Consider the following 18972-nt stretch of genomic DNA (forward strand, 5'->3'; position numbering starts at 1 on the left):
GTTCAGTGAACAGGTGCCCTCAAAGTATTGCTGTTTTTTAATATTGTAAAAAATTTAGCACTGTTTTCGGAGCTGTCGATTCGGGGTAGAGATTGTATACAACCGAACAAGCGCCACATCACTAAGTGAAACATCACTAAGTACTTATTATTATTTCAAAATTTGACTTACGGAAAATATTTGTACAAACAGACATACAACTCCCACCACTTCACTTCAGCTACTCTGTACACCAAACTAATCGTCATACTACGAATAGTAGTAAACGATTTTTATAGACAAAAATATCATACAGAACCCACCTAATAATTATTGTTAAGTGTTATAATTGTTATATTATAATACAGAATATATTAATAAAACGGCTGCCATTTTTAAACAATACAAAATCCAGTAAATAAAGCCATTATAATTAAATAGATTGATTTTAATAAGGTAGACTACTTTGGTATTTTTTTAATTATAAATGCATAATATGTATTTAGTATTTACATTTTATCGTATATGTTCTAAGTTATCTTCACGTTACATGTTTTATGGCGTAGCGACATAGAAATGTTAGTTAGGTATGTGATACTATGCGAAGAGACTAGAAAGGACTAGAAAGGAGAAGCGTAAGTAATATATAAAACTAGTAGAAAATATATACAGGTACCAGTTATATGACGACAATTGAAATCATAGCAATTTCTAGTCACGCATATAACATGGCTAGACTAGTTGGCCTCTCGAGATCACTCGCGTTCAATTCCTATTTTTTCAAGTTTTGTAAGGATTTATGTACAGGTATATTTTTAGGGTTCCGTACCTCAGGAGGAAAAACGGAACCCTTATAGGATCATTTCGTTGTCTGTCTGTGTGTCTGTCTGTCAAGAAAACTTGTAGGGTACTTCCCGTTGACCTAGAATAATGAAATTTGGCAGGTAAATAGGTTTAATAGCACAAATACACGAATAAATCTGAAAACCGCGAATAAGTGGTTACATCATTAAAAAAAATTAAAATATGTTTCAATTTTCAAAGTAAGATAACTGTACCAAGTGGGGTATCATATGGGACTTTACATTGGCTTGTACATTCTAAAACAGATTTATTTTTATTTTTATGCATAATAGTTTTTGATTCATCGTGCAAAATGTCGAAAAAAATATCCGAGTACGGAACCCTCGGTGCGCGAGTCCGACTCGCACCTGGCCGGTTTTTATTTAATTTAATTTTATAAGCGACAATAATAACTCTAAATTATTATACTTACAAATTTTCTCACGCGTATCGAAAATGTGTCTCAGTTGTAGGCAAGTACACCGTATTGTACATCTCAGATGTTATCTACAAACATGCAACTACATACGTGGAGGTGTCATGCACGACCGGCACCTACCGGTGTCAACACTGCACACCTACACGTGACAGCTTCTACCGCCTGCAGCTGCAGCACTGCTGGCTCGGTCGTGGCGACTCAACACGGAACGCAGTCGACACTATAATATACTCGTACAATACGCATTCGCACTATCGATTAGAGAAAGTCATTCAATTATTCCAGTTATGTAACTTCAGTGAATATCCATCGGTTCAGTTGAGCGCAGTCGACTTCACTGCTGCACCTGATATCTTATTTACAGAACAATTCATAATTCAAAGAGGAGTTCATTTACATAGTGACGCGCGACACATGACTGTGTGGGGAGGTGTGGAGTGCGAGCTGGGACACGGTGCAAGGAAACAAAATTTTGTAAAAACCAAATACTATTTAATTAATCACCACACTCACCTAATACTATTTACATATAAATACAAGCGCTGAGAGCGCGGGCCCGGGATGTACACTGGGGGCCCGGGATGTACACTGGGGCCCGGGATGTACACGGGGGGCCCGGGATGTACACGGGGGCCCGGGATGTACACTGGGGACCCGGGGACTGTACAGGGGGGCCCGGGGACTGTACACTGGGGGCCATCCCTCGTGACATTCAAACTTTTCTACCCTCGGAATAGGCATATTCCCGAATCTGGAAACTCTATATCAAATTTCAAAACGCGCGCTTACGGCTGCTCGTATGGAAAGTGAAATGTGACATTGTTTATTTCATGACACGTATTTGTTTCATAATAACTTTTAAACTTAAAACTAACAAAAGACGTGAATTTTATGTATTCTAGAAGAGCCTCTAATGAAAATGTAGTTTAGTTTAGATATGGCAACATCCCTGCAGCGCTCGCGGTTCGAATGTCACGGGGGAGCTGTGGGCCGGCAAGGGTTCACTGGGCAAGGAGGGTCTGGTCACAGGGCGCTACTCGTCGTCCTCGTCGGAGTCGACGGTCTCGACGGTGCCGCCGGCCGCGGCGCCGCCGGACGACGAGCCCGACAGCGACGTCACCAGCGACAGCAGCGAGCCCAGCCCGCCCCCACCTGAGCCGCCGCCGCCGGACGAGCCGCCGAACAGGCCGCTCACCGCCTGCAGCTTGGGCGCCAGGAACTGCAGCTTGGGCCCGATGACCTGCCCCACGATGCCGCTCAGCGAGCTCAGGCCGCCGCCCTTGGGCGCCTCGATGCCGTACTGCTTGTTGATCTCGATGTTCTGCTTGTCCAGGTTCTCCACCAGCCGCGTCTTGGAGTCGATCAGCGAGTTGATTTTCTGCAAAAGGTGCGGGCTCGCTTATCGTCCGTCAACGCTCGCTCGGCGAGTGCTAGGCTACACTGTCGGGATACTCACGCCGAAGACGAAGCCCAGCACGGCGTTCTTGATACCGAACTTGGCCTCGGTGACGCCCTCGAACTTGCGCTTGTCGCGCGTCTGCTCGTCGCCCGCCGCGCCCTGCCGACAACACGCACGCGTCAGGCGCCGCTCACTCCGCCTTCACCTCCCTCACCATGCTTACTCGCTACTCGCTACTCGCTACTCGCTACTCGCTACCGTCACCCAGTGGCCAAGCTTCTACAACATGCATCTCTCCCTTAAAGCGGCAGCTATGTCTACTGACATAAAAATAATTTTGAGAACGCTTTTTCTAGTTACGATTTAGACAGCGCTCGCTGCGCTCGCGCATGTCGCGGCACGCATGTGGCATGCGATAGATTAAATGCCGAGGCACTTAAGTTAGCTTTTAGAGGTCATTCGAATGGCTAATCGCGCTTTTGGTAATATGTTCGTTTATAAACTTCACTCATAAACAGGTCCTAGCGAAGTTGTTAGATTGCCGTGAGGTCGCCGGCTATTCTGACAGTATATCGCTTGCGCAAGAGTAGTGTGTGTGTGTGTGTGTGTGTGTGTGTCAATGTCGCCGCCTCACGGACGCACAAGTTTTCTGCAATGCATGGTTTACGGCCACTCAAGTCAATAAAAAATTGTAATAGTTTGTAAGATTTACGTCTCGTACGTGGTGAATTGTCTAGTACCGTGTATTTACAAATGTTTTTACATGATTAATATTATGTAGTCACTTAGAACAGAATGTGTCAGTTTTAGTATAAAATACTTGCACGTGACGTCACGCGCGACGCGCGACGCGCGACGTATCCATACGGCCTCTAAACTATTCTCCTCTCAAATCTCCGATGGTAGACTATTTATTTTAAAATTAAGCAAATTATCATACATATTATTATACTATTCTCGATTGCGCAAAGTTTTAGATACAAAATGTGTTCATTTAGGTATAATTGAATTCAGCGCTCGTGTTACAACATCCACGCGTTGAGGCCAAAAACAATTTCATCATGGCCAGCGCCAGTGTTGCGCTCATCAACGCAACAACAAATGCCTAAATTATAATAAAGCTAACACACACGATCACTTTTGTGTAGGAATGAAGCGCCACACACACGTGTGGACGGAAGCGGCGCGGAGCGGAGGCGTCGCGATCATTTTAGAATAATTCCTCAAACATCACACATGACAAAATATCTGGGCGGAGAGCTTGCGAATATATTCTGCTTGACCATGGTATCTTTCATGTTTAAATATATAAAGGATTTCCTAACGTTAATTTGAAAATACCTACACATAATATAATTATCGTACTGATTATAATAAAAATTGCATTTTTTGTGTTTTTGAATAAATAAAAATTAAAAATGTGGATATCGGCCGGACTACCGCACCGGGCGTAAATGCCAATCACTTAGCAAGTGAACCAACTTGGAGGATTGCCGCAGCTGACGGCTACGTGTAGTGCACACTCGCGGCCGACAACAAACAGACAAACTGCATCAGTAGTAGATAATGTTTGAATCTTTAACAAAAAATGTTAGCTGTTCGCGTGATTGTAACACTGAGTGTTTAGTCAAGGCAATTGAAAAACATCAGAAAAAACGTCGGCAGTAAATGATGATAGAATTACTATTTACTTTTATTTAACAGTAATTTTTAATACTAATATATTAGATAAAAGTAATTTATTGGGGGATTTTGTGTTTTATTTTAATTCATTCTTATAAATCTCACTATTATAATGAAATGACGAGGCCCCTCCAGGTTCATTTCCAGTAAATATTACTCACGTCGAGGCCAAACAGTTCACTGTTACTGTAGACAAAATAGCGATAACTAACGTAAGTTAGGCAGCCTCAGAGCTCGCAAACACCTTTATTTATTATCACCATCATTTTACATCTTTAAATGAATCGAAAGATTTTGTTGAAATCTATTGAGAAAAAAAGAATTCGAATTGAATCTGAATGATACGCAAAATAACTTTATATATACAAGCTGAATATAATATAAATGCTTGCACTAGAAAATCTATGTTTTGTACAGTACAGTGTATTTAGTTCGACGCAGGATGCGGTTCGCGCGCGGGTCGAGGCCGCCCGCCTCTCGCGCCGCCGCCCGCCCCGCCCGCACCCCCACCCGCCCACGTCATTCCGTGTAGTGCATACTGGTACGACATTTTACATAGGATATTTTATAGAATTCGAAAGAGTAAATCGAATTCGAGCGTTGAAATACTTCAGTGTTCAACTGAAATGGTTAATAACTGCTTAGTTTTAAAGTTCGTCCTCACTCCATACTCCATACATATAGCCTGTGGTCCGAGCGAAAACCTCACAAGTTTGTAATTTGTGGCACTGATTTTTCAACTTTAAATCGAGAAAAGTTGCAGTTGAAACCGACTAATGCGGCAGTTATCGATGACAGCTTCGAGTTGCTGTCGATGACTGCTCGAACGGTCCGTGTATTTGATCACTGGCTGACTGCTCGAGTTCCGACCGCCCGAAGCAGTCAAACTGCTCGAGCCCGAGCGGTTCCATATATGCGTATGCAATGCAAAGCTGTCCGTGTCAGGCCGGCCTTGAATAACCTAATACATACGTAAAAATTGTGGCCAACGATTAATTCGCCAAGAATGCAATAACTAGTGTACGTCGTTGAAAGTACGTACTGACAATGTCGTACGTGATGCATACCTAACTATTTTGGGTCTGCATCGGAAACACACTTGCAACACTGCCGGCCGCCGCGCTGTGCGAGTAGGTACGATCTGAACAAATTGTACAGTACGACTAGAAGAACACCAATATTTATGTTTTATCTATTTTGGTCGAGAAAATGATAATAATGACTTATGGGTTTTGTATTAAAAATGTCCACTATTTATATACGTATTGTATTAAGCACTATTTCCAATACACATTCGAAAAAAATAGTAGGTAAATTAAACCGATTACCAAGAATAATAATAATTAGCATACAATGTGTAAACTAGTATCAAGTAGTTATAATTACCGTACAGTGAAGTATCGAGTATCGACCGATACAACTGCAGAGTGTCGGTGTCGCGTTGTGTAAGCGCGCGGCGACGCGAGCGCACCGGCGCGGCGCGGCCTGTGCGGCGGCGGCGGGATCATTCACTTTCGATTGTTTGCGCCGCCTCCGCACGCCTCACACAGCTCGCACACTGACGATTGCTGATCAGAGCCGTAGCGACCGCACTCTCCCAAATCGATGCATTTTTGATAGCTTTAGCTTCAATGGTTTGAAAACCAAATTGAAACCCTAACTATTGATAAAATTGATGATTTGAAATTGATGATCATCCGCTATTTGACGGCGGCTGAAACTCTTAAGGCAGTACTCTGATGAGATTACTGCTTGAATTGTGCAAGTGTACCGGCGAGGAGCTGCACCAGACATCAGCACACGACGCACATCGGCGTCCGCGTCCGGCCACACAGCGGGGAGCGAAGCAGGACCGTGGACTAGAAACTCAACACAGAAAAAGCAGAAGACGTGTACTGCGTGTTGGTCTAGGAGCTGAAATTCCAGGTTCACGTCCAGGGTCATCTTATCGGGCTATGAGTGTGAAAGATGTACGTTCTAGCGGTGTTTGCTCCACGAGCGGGCGGGTTAGTAGCTGCCTATGCGATCACCTCTACGCTCTGCGATTTACCCATTACACTCTACAATGGCAATACTCATTGTTCATCTTCGTTCCCGCTATGTTGCACTGATCATGAGAACTGTGTTGGTTCAGAGTTGCGACACTCAGTATGTGGTCATGTAATCTATTGTCTCAATGCAGTCGATTTTTATATTATGCACGATGCCATGGGAGGAAAATGACTGCACTAGAATTGCTGTCATCGAATAAAATCTAAGGTGATCGCTAGTTTAGGTAGAACAGAGTATTTCGGTATGTAGGGTAAAGTTTAGCCTGAAATGGTGATGCAAAGTTAAACCGAGCGTTTACGAGTAGCAAAGAATTATTTGTAGATAAACTTATCAGAGAAACAAGGTAGGCATTGGTAGAGCATTTGATTGTGATCGACAATGCGTAGGCGCGGCTCCGGAAGCGACAGGTCACTTTGGGCGGTCACTTTGGATCATGTCACTCGTAAACATACACCCGCCGCCCGCGCCGGCACCTCCAGCGACGCATAATATTATGTTGTGGTATACCGTACCGGATAATATATTACTCGTACATACAAACACTATTTATAAAATTATGCAATTATTTATTCTCTCATTGAAATAGCCAATGTTATAATTAAGTGCACATAGTAACCACGACCATGTAAATTCGATAGTTTTCCTGGTACACCTACCTAAGTGAATGTCTTGTCGATTCTATTTATCAATCAAAAGGTTTTCAATGTTAGATAATATTTTATTGTTTTCAATGTGCCAATTTTGGTATTAAAAATAAAGTTTGATCCTCAAAAATTGTCCGATCTTAACTATTTAATCTTCACTTTTCAAAGAAACTCAAATTACACCGAATAAAACAAAAAAAACCACCCAAGGGTGAGGTGAGAGTATTTTTGTGATATAAACAAATTCACGGTTGTTGGATTTATTCCTTTACTTGTGCTACAAGACCTACCTACCTGCCCAATTTCATGATTCTATGTCAACGGGAAGTAACTACCCTATAGGTTTTCTTGATAGACACTACGGACGGACAGATAGACTGAGAGAACAAAGTGTATAAGGGTTCCATTTTTTCTTTTGAGGTACGGAACCCTAAAATCATATCCCTATAAATAACCCAATAACCTATCACTATACACTCTCCAATTCACTATACTGTACAGTGCAACTTCGCCCCGCAACAGCTCGCCGCAAGTCGCAACATCAGGCGGACTAGTCCTAGACACACCAGAGTCCGAATTTCACACGGATCCAGATGTGTCCAGATGCCGTCATCGAGTTATAAATTTTGAGTTTCAAAATATCTGTATGTAGAGATGAGAGTTATGATGAATTAGGGCGATATAAGAAGTCGTAAGCGCCCGTAGGTAAGTATGTCAACGAGTAGGTACGAGACCTTGACTCGGGTAAAGCGCTGCGACGCGGCGCGCGTGCAGAGCCGCCCCGCCGCGCCGGCAGGTACACACACTCCACGCATGCCGGCATGCGAATAATTATATACTACCAAAATAAGCTCATTTTGATTCGTCCACCGTTGACTTTATCCAACAAAACGCGGTGAGATATAAACTGCTTCGGTTATTGTTTAATTTTAGATTTTAAGTAAGTCTTTGTGATTCCTTTCGTCAAAGTTTGTCTGGAAGAGACCGTTTCAGCGATAAGACCGCTTTGTGTGTTTGGTATGTTAACTTAGTGTGTGTGTGTGTGTGTGTGTGTGTGTGTGTGTGTGTGTGTGTGTGTGTGTGTGTGTGTGTGTGTGTGTGTGTGTGTGTGTGTGTGTGTGTGTGTGTGTGTGTGTGTGTGTGTGTGTGTGTGTGTGTGTGTGTGCAATACAATATAAATAAAAACAAAAATAATATTATGTACTTACATAATGATAAGAAATGAATTCACTTAATATATATTTAGGCCTAAGGTGTACCGAAGATTTCTCAAAAAATAATTACCATTATAACGAATCGCTTCCCTTGAAAATGGCACGAACAAGCTTATTTTATTTTTTATAGAGGATGCCCGCGACTTCTTCCGCGTGGATTTAGGTTTTGAAAGATCCCGTGGGAACTGTTTGATTTTCTGGAATAAAAAGTAGCCTATGTCCGTCTCCGGGATATAAGCTAACTCTATACCTTTCGTCCGAATCGATTAAACGGATTAATCGGATTTAACGGTGCAACATGCTCGCTCGCCGATTTGCTCGGTGCTCTGAGGATGTTAAAGTTACATTGTTTAAAGCTTATTGTATGAGTTTTTATACTTCACAACTATGGATCAATTACACCAAAAGATCTTTTAACATCCTCAGGGTACAGTATAATGATGCCCTTCGCATTTTATTAAAAATGCCAAGGTATTGTAGTGCGTCGGGCATGTTCGCCGACGCTGGAGTCCCGGACTACTACGCCATTATACGAAATAGAATTGCGGGTTTCTGGGAAACAGTCCGCAATTCTAAAAATAAGATGCTTAAAGTCGTCGCTCAGGCGTCCCCTGACAATGTGTTCTATAAACACTGGCTACGGGTACACCAGATCCCTAACGTAAAATGACTAACTATTTCATTTTAAACTATTTTAATTTTTATATTATATTTTGTATTTTTTACTGTTTATATGGGTCCCTAACCTGCAATAAAACGATTTTATTTATTTATTTATTTATTTAAACTGTTGGGCCGTGAAAAAGTAGCAGACAGACAGGCACACTTTCGCATTTATAATATTAGTATGGATTTTCTTTTCAAGGCAATAGAATTTGAACCAGATAGGTAGGTACCTACCTCTCGTGTTGGTATTGCTTGATTACATATTAGTTACAAAGTAAACAATGTGTATGATGAGAATGGACATGATGTAGTGTGCAGTTAGCGGCGGAGCAGCGTTAGCGCGAGACGGAGGCTGCGGCGCTGCGGGATGAAATCATCGAACAGTCCCAGCACTGACCGCCACGATGTGACAATACACTGAATGTCCGGCAATCTCGTATTGCAGCCCACAGGGGCGACGTCTGTCAATGCGAAGGCAGCTGGCGATGATCGCACCGTGGCCGAGGCTCAGTGCTGGGGGCAGATGAGAGCTTGGATGCATTTCATCCAAGGGAACGATTGCCGACCGAGGACCGCTGTAGGACTTATTTCTTTGCATTAACGGTGGTAACTCCGTCACTCGCTCCATACAAACGAAATTCAGTTCTCATTTAAATATTAACCAATCAAACTCACTCTAATTTAGACGTGTTCTACAAACTAACATCAATACGAGTATGTCCATGGTTTGCCAGATTTCCGTCCAAATAACTAGTTAGGGTTCCGTACCTCAAAAGGAAAACCGGAACCCTTATTGATTTATTGATTTATTTAATAACTAGCTGATGCCCGCAGCTTCGCCCGCGTGGATTGGTCAGATCCCCTGCAGCATCAGGATTGAGGAGTTGGACTCCAAATTTTTTATGAAACAATGTCGCAAAGTTCCTCTATCGATTAAAAAAGAAATGACGCAAATCGGTTCAGAAATCTCGGAGATTTCGGTGTACATAGGTAGAAAAACACAACTCCCTTTTTGAAAGTCGGTTAAAAAAGTAGCCTATTTTACGCCCTGGTCAATCCTCTACTTGCCTGTGAAAGTCCCGTCAAAATCGGTTCAGCCGTTCCAAAGATTAGCCTTTTCAAACAGACAGACAGACAGACAGACAGACAGACAGACAGACAGACAGACAGACAGACAGACAGACAAAAATTTTAAAAACGTGTGATTCAGTTATGGTATCGTTCAAATAACCATATGAGCTTAATATGAGGTAGTTATTTCGAAATTACAGACAGACACTCCAATTTTATTTATTAGTATAGATATAGATAATATATCAGCATGCTTACAGTGAAACCAAAACGCATACTGAGTCAGACGTTACAATACATACATATTTTATTAAATTCGGAGATACTAATGCTAAAAATATCCTTCTTATAGGATCACTTTGTTGTCTGTCTGTCTGTCGGTCCGTCCGTCCGTCCGTCCGTCCGTCGTGTCTGTCAAGAAAACGTATAGGGTACTTCCCGATAACCTAGAATGATGAAATTCGGCAGGTAGGTAGGTCTTATAGCACAAGTAAAGGAATAAATCTGAAAACTATGAATTTGTGGTTACATCATTGTTTTTGTTTTTTTTTTTGTTTTTTCTTTTTAAAAAGAATATCAGCCATGTTAAATGACTAATATTCCCCTTTCCTCTCCAACTAAGCGTCAGGCTTGTGCTAGGAGTAGGTACGACAATAGTGCAACGGGCGGGGTTTGAACCGTCGACCTTTCGGTTTTCAGTCCGCTCCTTTACCGGTTGAGCTATTGAGACTCTAAATTAAAAAAAATTATTTAAATTTTCAAAGTAAGATAACTATAGCAAATGGGATATCATATGAAAGGGCTTTACCTGTACATTCTAGAACAGATTTTTATTTATTTTTGTGCATAATAGTTTTTGATTTATTGTGCTAAATATCGAAAAAAATACCGAAGTACCCCTCAATGCGCGAGTCTAACTCACATTTGGCTGGTTTTTTTGAAGTTACACGGCATAAAGATTTGTAAGTATTACGGAACTGAATACTGAATATTTTAACGGAATCTGTCAAACCATATATCTACACAGATAGGTAATATTAGTTCCTAGAATGTATCCACGACACATTGAGTTTGATTGGTTAATATTTGGTTAATATACAAATAAGAACCCAAACTACGTTTGTTTGGAGCGCGCTACGAATAGACCCCTCTCAAGCTTATTGTCAATATAGTTGGTAGTGAAGTAGCGAAGTGGCACAACGTTGCGACATTGCGGCCGAAAGTGTCCATACGGAGCGATCCGACGATACAATATAACGATTGTGTCGGTCGTCGGTCGTTACGTCAGCGCGGCGGCTGGCGGCGCAGCTGGCGGCACAGCTGGCGGAGCGAGCTGGGCTCGGGCTGTGCCCGCTTCGTGTTACTTATGTCCCGACATTAGCTACTTCAGACACAATACAGCCATTTTACTTGCTTCCGATATAAATACAGTTGCTGTGTCAATGTCATGAGAGCAGGTTCATTATTAATTACAATTTATACTTATAACTTAAGCATTTTTATATAAAGCATATATGTCTTCGAATGTGATGTTATTCGACTGTATGTATGTAAAGATGCAATCTAACAAACTCAATCGAGATTAACTCTTATTTATTCGGAAATCCCTGTAACACTAACACACACGGTAACGAAAACGGTAACACCCGACACACATTTCGCTCCGCCAGAGGTCACTCGGACGTACGAGGTCATATATCTATGTACGAGGTACTCCGAGAAATGACACAATGGATAGGTATTTATATGCACAGTGTTGTTGCACGCACAAAGACTTAGCCTCAATGTTTGTGGTTTATCGATCGCGTCAATCGTTGTTCAGAGGTAAACGACGAAGTGAGGTTACATCGCCGCGCAGTGGACGGACGGGTAAGCTAAGCGGGCACTCTCTATGGACACGGGCGATGCGTGCAACAACAGTGTTGTATAACACATCATAGTTCGTGCGCTGAGCGCAGGCGTAATGCGAGCCGCTCAGTTCAGTAGATCACACATTACATTTAAATCAGCACTTAATACGCGACGACACACGACGCAACTCGCTCGAGAGAACACTAGCTTTGTGAACTACGTAATGACATTACAAAACACCTCGCGTAGCTTACTAGCTGCTGCACCGGCCTGACCGGTCACCGGTGGCGGAGCGTTGCGCCATGTTGCGATCGACCAAATGTTACAACTAGTTATTTGAGGTAAATAATAACTTTTCCTTAATAATCGAAAGATGCTCAGTCCTCACAGGACCCCTGCAGCAATTGAGGAGTCGGAAGGATTTCGTTGGGTCAAAGTCTATAATCTCAGTCCTACTCATTGTATCACACCACAATCGATAAATACTTAGACTTTGCGGATTAGGTGTACCCTCTCGCTTGAGGAGTCGGACCCCAGAACTCAATGAACAAAGTCTGTACCTACTCGGTACCCACACAATATCAACTCACAATCGGCAGACCCATAGCTTTCACGGTTTAGTTGGGTATTAACAGGGCTCTCTCCATCACTCGCTTCATACAATCGTAGTTCCCAATCTCATTTGAATATTAAGCAACCAAAGTCCATGAAATTTTGCAGACATATTCTAGAAAAACTAATATCTGTGTCTGTGGTGTTTTAGATTTTTCTAAAAATATGTAGTTTTAAAATTACAGGGGCTCAAAGATTTGTATGTAAATTTTTAAGACCGCGTAATGTTGAAACCGAATATTTTAACTGAAATCTGGAAAACCTCAGACATAGATATTAGTTTCTAAAATATGTCTGCAAAATTTCACGGACTTTGGTTGCTTAATATTCAAATGAAATTGGAACTACGTTTGTATGAAGCGAGTGACGGAGAGACCCCTCTTAAACTCCTCTAGCAACAAGATCGAAGAGTTTACATAATTATGAAATAGTCCTGGGGACGAAACTCGTGTGAGGAATTGCATAACAATCACTTCACATTAAACAACTAGTATGACTAACTAAATGGTAAGATTAACTAATCGCGAAAGTTAAACTATGTACTTAACAGTTGTTTAATGAAGTTCACATTAAGTTATGACGAACCTAGTCATAAATGAAAGTTTCATTAGCTAATTATCTAATTACCATAGCTATGAGAATCTTTGTTGGACGTTCGTGTGTCGTCGACGAATTAGGTACTTACGTACTTATAGATAATGAAAGCATACTGGCGTCAATCTCACAGACCCCGGCTAAAGTTCCGCCTTTACTGTAACCTGTGGGACCTCTACACTCTATAGTACACAAAGATGACCCGCGGTCGAGTACTTTTGTATGAGTAGAAATCAAAACATTACATAGATTGCAGAGCGTAGAACTCTGAACTGTAGCCCGTTGGCTGTGAGATCGACACCTTACAGCCGACTTAACTTTACAGGTAATCAAAAGAGCTGAAATAAAATAAGTATAAACAATTGCAATGATACACAAGCGTGTCAGGCCGCGCCTCTCCTGCATACATCTCCACAGCTTCTGGCGACCGCGCTATCAGCTAAGTTTACGAACCAGTTTGATTGAAGGACAAGTAGTACTTCTAAGAGTACCTCTTGACCTACATCTTTTGGCACCCAGAATGGAATACTTATTTCTTTTTAAATAAGTATATCAATTTTGAGCCAAATGTTATGAAAATTTCATTTGAAATTCCACCCTATGGATGTCGAAATATGAGGTAGAGGGAATCTCTATTTTGGAAGGGTAAAATATTGATTTGATAAAAAATACTGTCGTAATAAGACATAAGGACTACGAAGTATTTCAATATTTCCCAATTTAAACACATGTACGAGGCTTTAAAGCAATTCAGCAGAATCAAGTAGGTGCTAGCTGACTCGGTTGAGGTCCACGCGGTTCAGATCAAGTACGCAGAACACTGCGAGAGATAACGGATTACTTAATTAATTTAAACAAACTTTCAGATAGACACCTTGAATGAAGCAATTCAATATTTTTTAATTCCAACCCCTATGAGATCATTCCAATCCCTATGAGGTTCTCTGAGGTAGGTCGTACGAGGCGAGAGCTCGAGAGCTCGTGGAGATATATGCAAAGTGGGCGCTGTGGTGTCAGGTGTCAGGTCGGGGGCGGGCGGTACTCACGTCGAGCGGCTGCAGAGCGTTGTCGTCGGCGAGCTGGCGGCGGCGGCGCGGCGCGGCGGGCGAGGCGAGCGCGACTTGCGCGGCGAGCAGCGCGGCGAGCACCACGGCGAGCGAGCGTGCAGCGAACATGGCGGACGAGCGAGCACTGCGGCGCCGGGCCGGGCGCGAGCGCCGCGCGCGTGGGGGCGTGACGTAACGCGACCTAGCGCTGGCCGGGGATGCTCCTGCGCGCGTTGCCACACCGCCCGCGCCCGACACTTCCACCATTCATACATCGAACTATCGTCAGCTGGAACTGTAACAAGAGGAAAAGTCTCTGGGCTCAAATGATTTCCAGTCAATAATAAAACGAAAATTCACAATTTCAAAGTTGCTTAGCGAGCTATTACGATGGTTATGTTAGGCGTTTCTCTGAATGAACGAAGGTATGAGAAACAGGAAGGAGAGAAAGCAGTGACAGTGAGCGGGCTATGCTAGTCGTGAGGGTGGACCAACCCGAAAAGTCCTAGAGTGAAGACCACTGAACTTACTAACAAGCGTAGCTCGGGGCCCTCTCAAAAGAAGAAGTAAAGAGGGCGGCGGACAGTGGCTTGATGAAGTAGGTGGACCAAAGGGCGCTGTAACGTTCACTAAGGAAGGGCTACGTTCAACAGTGGTCGTCTGCAGGCTGATGACGATGAATGAGGACGGTGATGGAGGGAGTGCGCTTCCACCTCAGCTCCAAAAGCCAAGCTTAGCGGCCCGTGGTGGCGAAGCTCGCAAAATCCGGTTTGGAGCAGCAGTGACAGCGGCAGCACTGCGAGCGATGAAAACCGGGCGACGCTGCCGTGTGAGCAGCGACCCTTGTACGGCAGTTCTGCTGGCTCCGCGCAGCTGATACGGAGAATCTCATTCGGACAGTTCCTACAAAAAAATAAACGAAAGAGTGGCGAGAATAATAATTAAGTAGGTACAAGGAAATTAAACGAATCCCTTTCACATAAAATACGTATAGGAACGTTATCGCTAGATTGTTGCTGCCGAGTCCACATCGAGGAGACACAATTGCGTACATGTATCTTTGTCCATGTATTTATCATCTTCTAAACCAAACAAGTTTGTAAACACTGTTTTGTTAAGATAATAAAGATTTATTTATTTATCTTGTATTTTTTTTCAATTGTAGTCAGTTTTGTGGACTGAATAAAAAATAAAAAAAAGATTGTGCTATCATCCCATCTTTCAAGTGGCCCATTCATCATTTATCCTGCACCGTTGACTGTGCATCGAGTTGCACTTGTGTAATGGACTACTTTGTAGGAACCGGTCAGTTAGAGGCCGCGGCCGGCCTAAGCGTATTTTGTACGGTTTATTCATTAATTTAATTATTTTGATATCAGACTAAGTATAATAAAGCACCCTTCACCATTTGTCTGCTAATTTTCATGCATCAAAAATTCCGCGTAACAGCTCGATTCCACGAATGGAGGCTAATTTCGGACGCTGCGCGCAGGCCCGGCCTTTGCTAGCCTTCATACGACGCGACGCGACGCCGCATTGTAACCTCGCCGCTCCACTACAACTCTGACTATTCCAATCAATATTTATTAGTGATGTTAATTTTAAGAATCTATATATCTGATTAATTGCTTTGCGTTGCAGTAAAGAAATAACCGTTCGAGTGCGAGTTGGACTCGCCCGCGAAGGGCTCATGTAACCACCCGGTTTCGGATTGTTCTCTTTATTTGTGCTATATAAGACTTTGTTACCTGCCAAATCTCATGATTTTAGGTCAACGGGAAGTACCGCATAGGTTCCGCTCCCTCGACGGGTCTCGACAGACAGACAACGAAGTAATCCTACAAGGGTTGCTTTTTGAAGAACACATGCTACTTTTGATCACGGAAAATCAAAGAGTTCCCACGGGACCTAAAATACACGGACGAAGTCACAGGCATCGAATAGTGTACAATAAATGATTAACACTGAGGTATTACAGGTTCCGGTTACCGCGTGAACTGGAGCGGCGACGCGCGAACAAAAATACCTACTTACTTTTTACTTAGCACGTACTTGCTAATATTGCAACTACAACTATTAGCTACGCGCCGCGCACTTCCGCGCTGTGCGCACTTTTGTAGTTTTACGGCTAAGTGCTACAGTTCCATGTGACCTTTGACCTCTCGCTGGTGTCTCGGCCGCGGCGGCTGCTGCGGGAGGCGCTGAGCTGACTCACTGCGCTACATCACCGACGTGATGAGATCTCGCTAATTATATCATCATCATCAAGCTGTCGCCGGGCCACTACTGAGCACGGCTCTCCTCTCAGAATGAGAAGAATTGGAGCCACAGTCTGCCACACGCTGGCCCGGTGCGCATTGGCAGACTTCGCACACATTATGTGAGCGCTAACATATTATGCACAGTACAAAAGACATCAACGCGCTCCGAATATTAAAATGGAGTTAGCTTGCTGGTGATGGTTGATTCGTTATTATTAATTGTCTGTTACTACTCATATTAAATTCCATAACTAAGCCATTGTCATTCATACTTCCATATTAATATTATAAATGCGAAAGTGAGTCTGTCTGTCTGCTAGATTTTCACGGCCCAAGAGTTTAAGCGATTTTAATGGCTACAGAGTTAGCTTACATCGCGGGAAAGGATATATGTAGGCTACTTTTTATCCCGGAAAATCAAAGTTCCCACGGGATTTCTAGGAAACATAAATCCACGCGGACAAAGTCGTGGACATCATCTAGTTTCAAAATAATATGTTTTAGTCCCAACTCCATCAATCCATTGCCGGCTCACTACTGAGCGCGGGTCTCCACTCCTCTTTGAGCACAGTAATGCATGTTTCCTCACAAATCACAATGTTTTCCTTCACCGTTGAAGCAAATGATATTTAATTGCTTAGAACGCCATAACTTCAAAAAGTAAGAGGTCGGTGCCCGAGTTCGAACCCACGACCTCCCGAACAGAATTCTAATAACTTAACCACTAGGCTATCACCGTTCATAACTGTCTCATCTCTGTTGACCTCGTTCTGAGAGGAGATCCGTGCTCAGTAGTGAGCCAGCAATGAGTTGATGATGATAATGTACAGTAATTACCGGCATCACCTGTAGCAACTATCAGTGGACTCGGAATTGCGGAGCGTGGTGGAACGATGGCCGCGCGGCGCATCCGCCCGCCGCGGTGCCGGAACTCCATATAAAGTAAAGGTACGGAGTCGTACACACTGGTGCGGCACGTATTTACTTACAAGTGACACAGTGTATCGACAATGTAACAGTTTGAAATCTCTGTCCTCCTTCCAGCGTTCCTCGTATTTTGCACGTTCAATCTTATCTCATATCATAAATAAATGCATAAAATATGCCTGTCTAGCGGCTATATTTTCTTCCTGTAAGCGGGTAAACCAATGTTAATGAAAGTAAGTTTACAGTGTAGAGACAGGCGTAACCGTTTGACCTAAATAAATAATAATAATTATACAATGAAACTACATCAGTTATTTACTCCTACATCCATGCTCGCAGCAAGGGCAATCATTATATTTTATAATATGATTTGTCTACCATTAAAGTCAAGTGAGTCAAGCTCGAACAGAAACGAGACTTCATACAATTCTTGCGGTTTTATTATTTAATCTCCATTTAAATTATTGAATTAGTTTTGAAAAACTCAGCGAATAAATCTGATATTAATAAAAACAAAAACTAATCGCATAAATCAACTTAACCAGTAGGCAATGTAACTACAAGTGAATGTAAATAAACAACTTGGAAAAATCACATTAGACTTCAAGGCCCGCGACCTAGGCATGTGGCGGCACCGTGTTACATTTCATGTGAACTGTCTAAACATCCGAACTTTACCGATTGAGGTCATGAATTTACCTTTAATTTCATTGTAGCTGCTCATTTTTTATTCGTCAAGAATTATAAATATAAACATTATACGTGCTACAGGACGGTTCGTTAGTCGTATTATATTTCCCATCTGGATACAATTCAAAACCATTCAATTTATAATTCACTTTCACTTGAAATCATCTAGCTTAATAATTCAGTTGTATTATAAATAGTTTTAATTTTGAATAAACGCAATGATAAAATCTTTTAATATTATACTAACATAAAGCTGCGGAAAATTTTATCAAAAAGATTTAAAAAATACATAACTCATATTTTTTCTTTCTTAGTAAGTTAATGTTTTTTATTCATTTATTTACGTTCTCAAAGACCAGGCAAAACACTTGTAAAATCTAACTGTGTCTATTATGTTTTAATTGTGATAGAAGCAAATAAATAATCTAAATAATCGTGATGTACTGCATAGTCGCAAACCGAACAGTCTCACGGCTCAGGAGCCACGAGCAAAGCAGCAGGCAAGTACTTGCTGATCACTCTTATGTAATATAAGGGCTCTTCAGTGAAACTAATACATATAAACAAAAAGTTGTATAGTTCGCCCGCCGGCCCGCCGCCGCCGCGTGGCGACTCTCATACGAGTAGCTCTACATTTCTCATACAAGAGATACGATACCTAAACATGAGTGTCATCATTTATTATTTGGCCATATTAAAGCGTAACACAGGGATATTTCAAAATCAATTAAAACAATAATCACCTACACATTAAATCATCTATTTAAATATGACTACCATTGAGCATGGTGCCCAGAATGTGGAAGTTTCAGGCAAGTTTTACTATTGATGATATTCCATATTAATTACATAAAATATAGTAAATAATAATTGCTTGTCCATTTATTAAATGTTTGCTAAGTGTGTGTGTTAATTAAGTGAGGCTAAAGTCTCACAAAGCGTAAAATTGCTGAATGTCTTTCGCAAGAATGAGATTTTTTTTTTATTAATATTTTATTTGT

General features: G+C 42.1%; 1 protein-coding gene across 1 annotated transcript; it reads right to left on the bottom strand.

Annotated features, from left to right (window-relative positions):
- Window positions 1-1737: 1737 nt before the first annotated feature.
- On the bottom strand, window positions 1738-14360 carry LOC123877081. Its single transcript, XM_045923590.1, has 3 exons — window positions 14094-14360; window positions 2718-2819; window positions 1738-2639 (listed from the first exon to the last, which is right to left on the bottom strand). The coding sequence occupies exons 1-3, from the start codon at window positions 14358-14360 to the stop codon at window positions 2295-2297; spliced, it is 714 nt and encodes a 237-aa protein (XP_045779546.1). The 3' UTR covers window positions 1738-2294.
- Window positions 14361-18972: the final 4612 nt, after the last annotated feature.

Source organism: Maniola jurtina, chromosome 22 (assembly GCF_905333055.1).
Source record: "Maniola jurtina chromosome 22, ilManJurt1.1, whole genome shotgun sequence".
Taxonomy (NCBI): domain Eukaryota; kingdom Metazoa; phylum Arthropoda; class Insecta; order Lepidoptera; family Nymphalidae; genus Maniola; species Maniola jurtina.

Bases quoted from the DNA above. Each gene is read 5' to 3' on its own strand.
- LOC123877081 (XM_045923590.1), bottom strand. From the start codon at position 14,360: ATGGTGGAAGTGTCGGGCGCGGGCGGTGTGGCAACGCGCGCAGGAGCA. The intron at 2,820-14,093 runs GTGAGTACCGCC...TGTTGTCGGCAG, and splicing joins ACGCTCTGCAGCCGCTCGAC to GGCGCGGCGGGCGACGAGCA. The intron at 2,640-2,717 runs GTGAGTATCCCG...CACCTTTTGCAG, and splicing joins TGCTGGGCTTCGTCTTCGGC to AAAATCAACTCGCTGATCGA.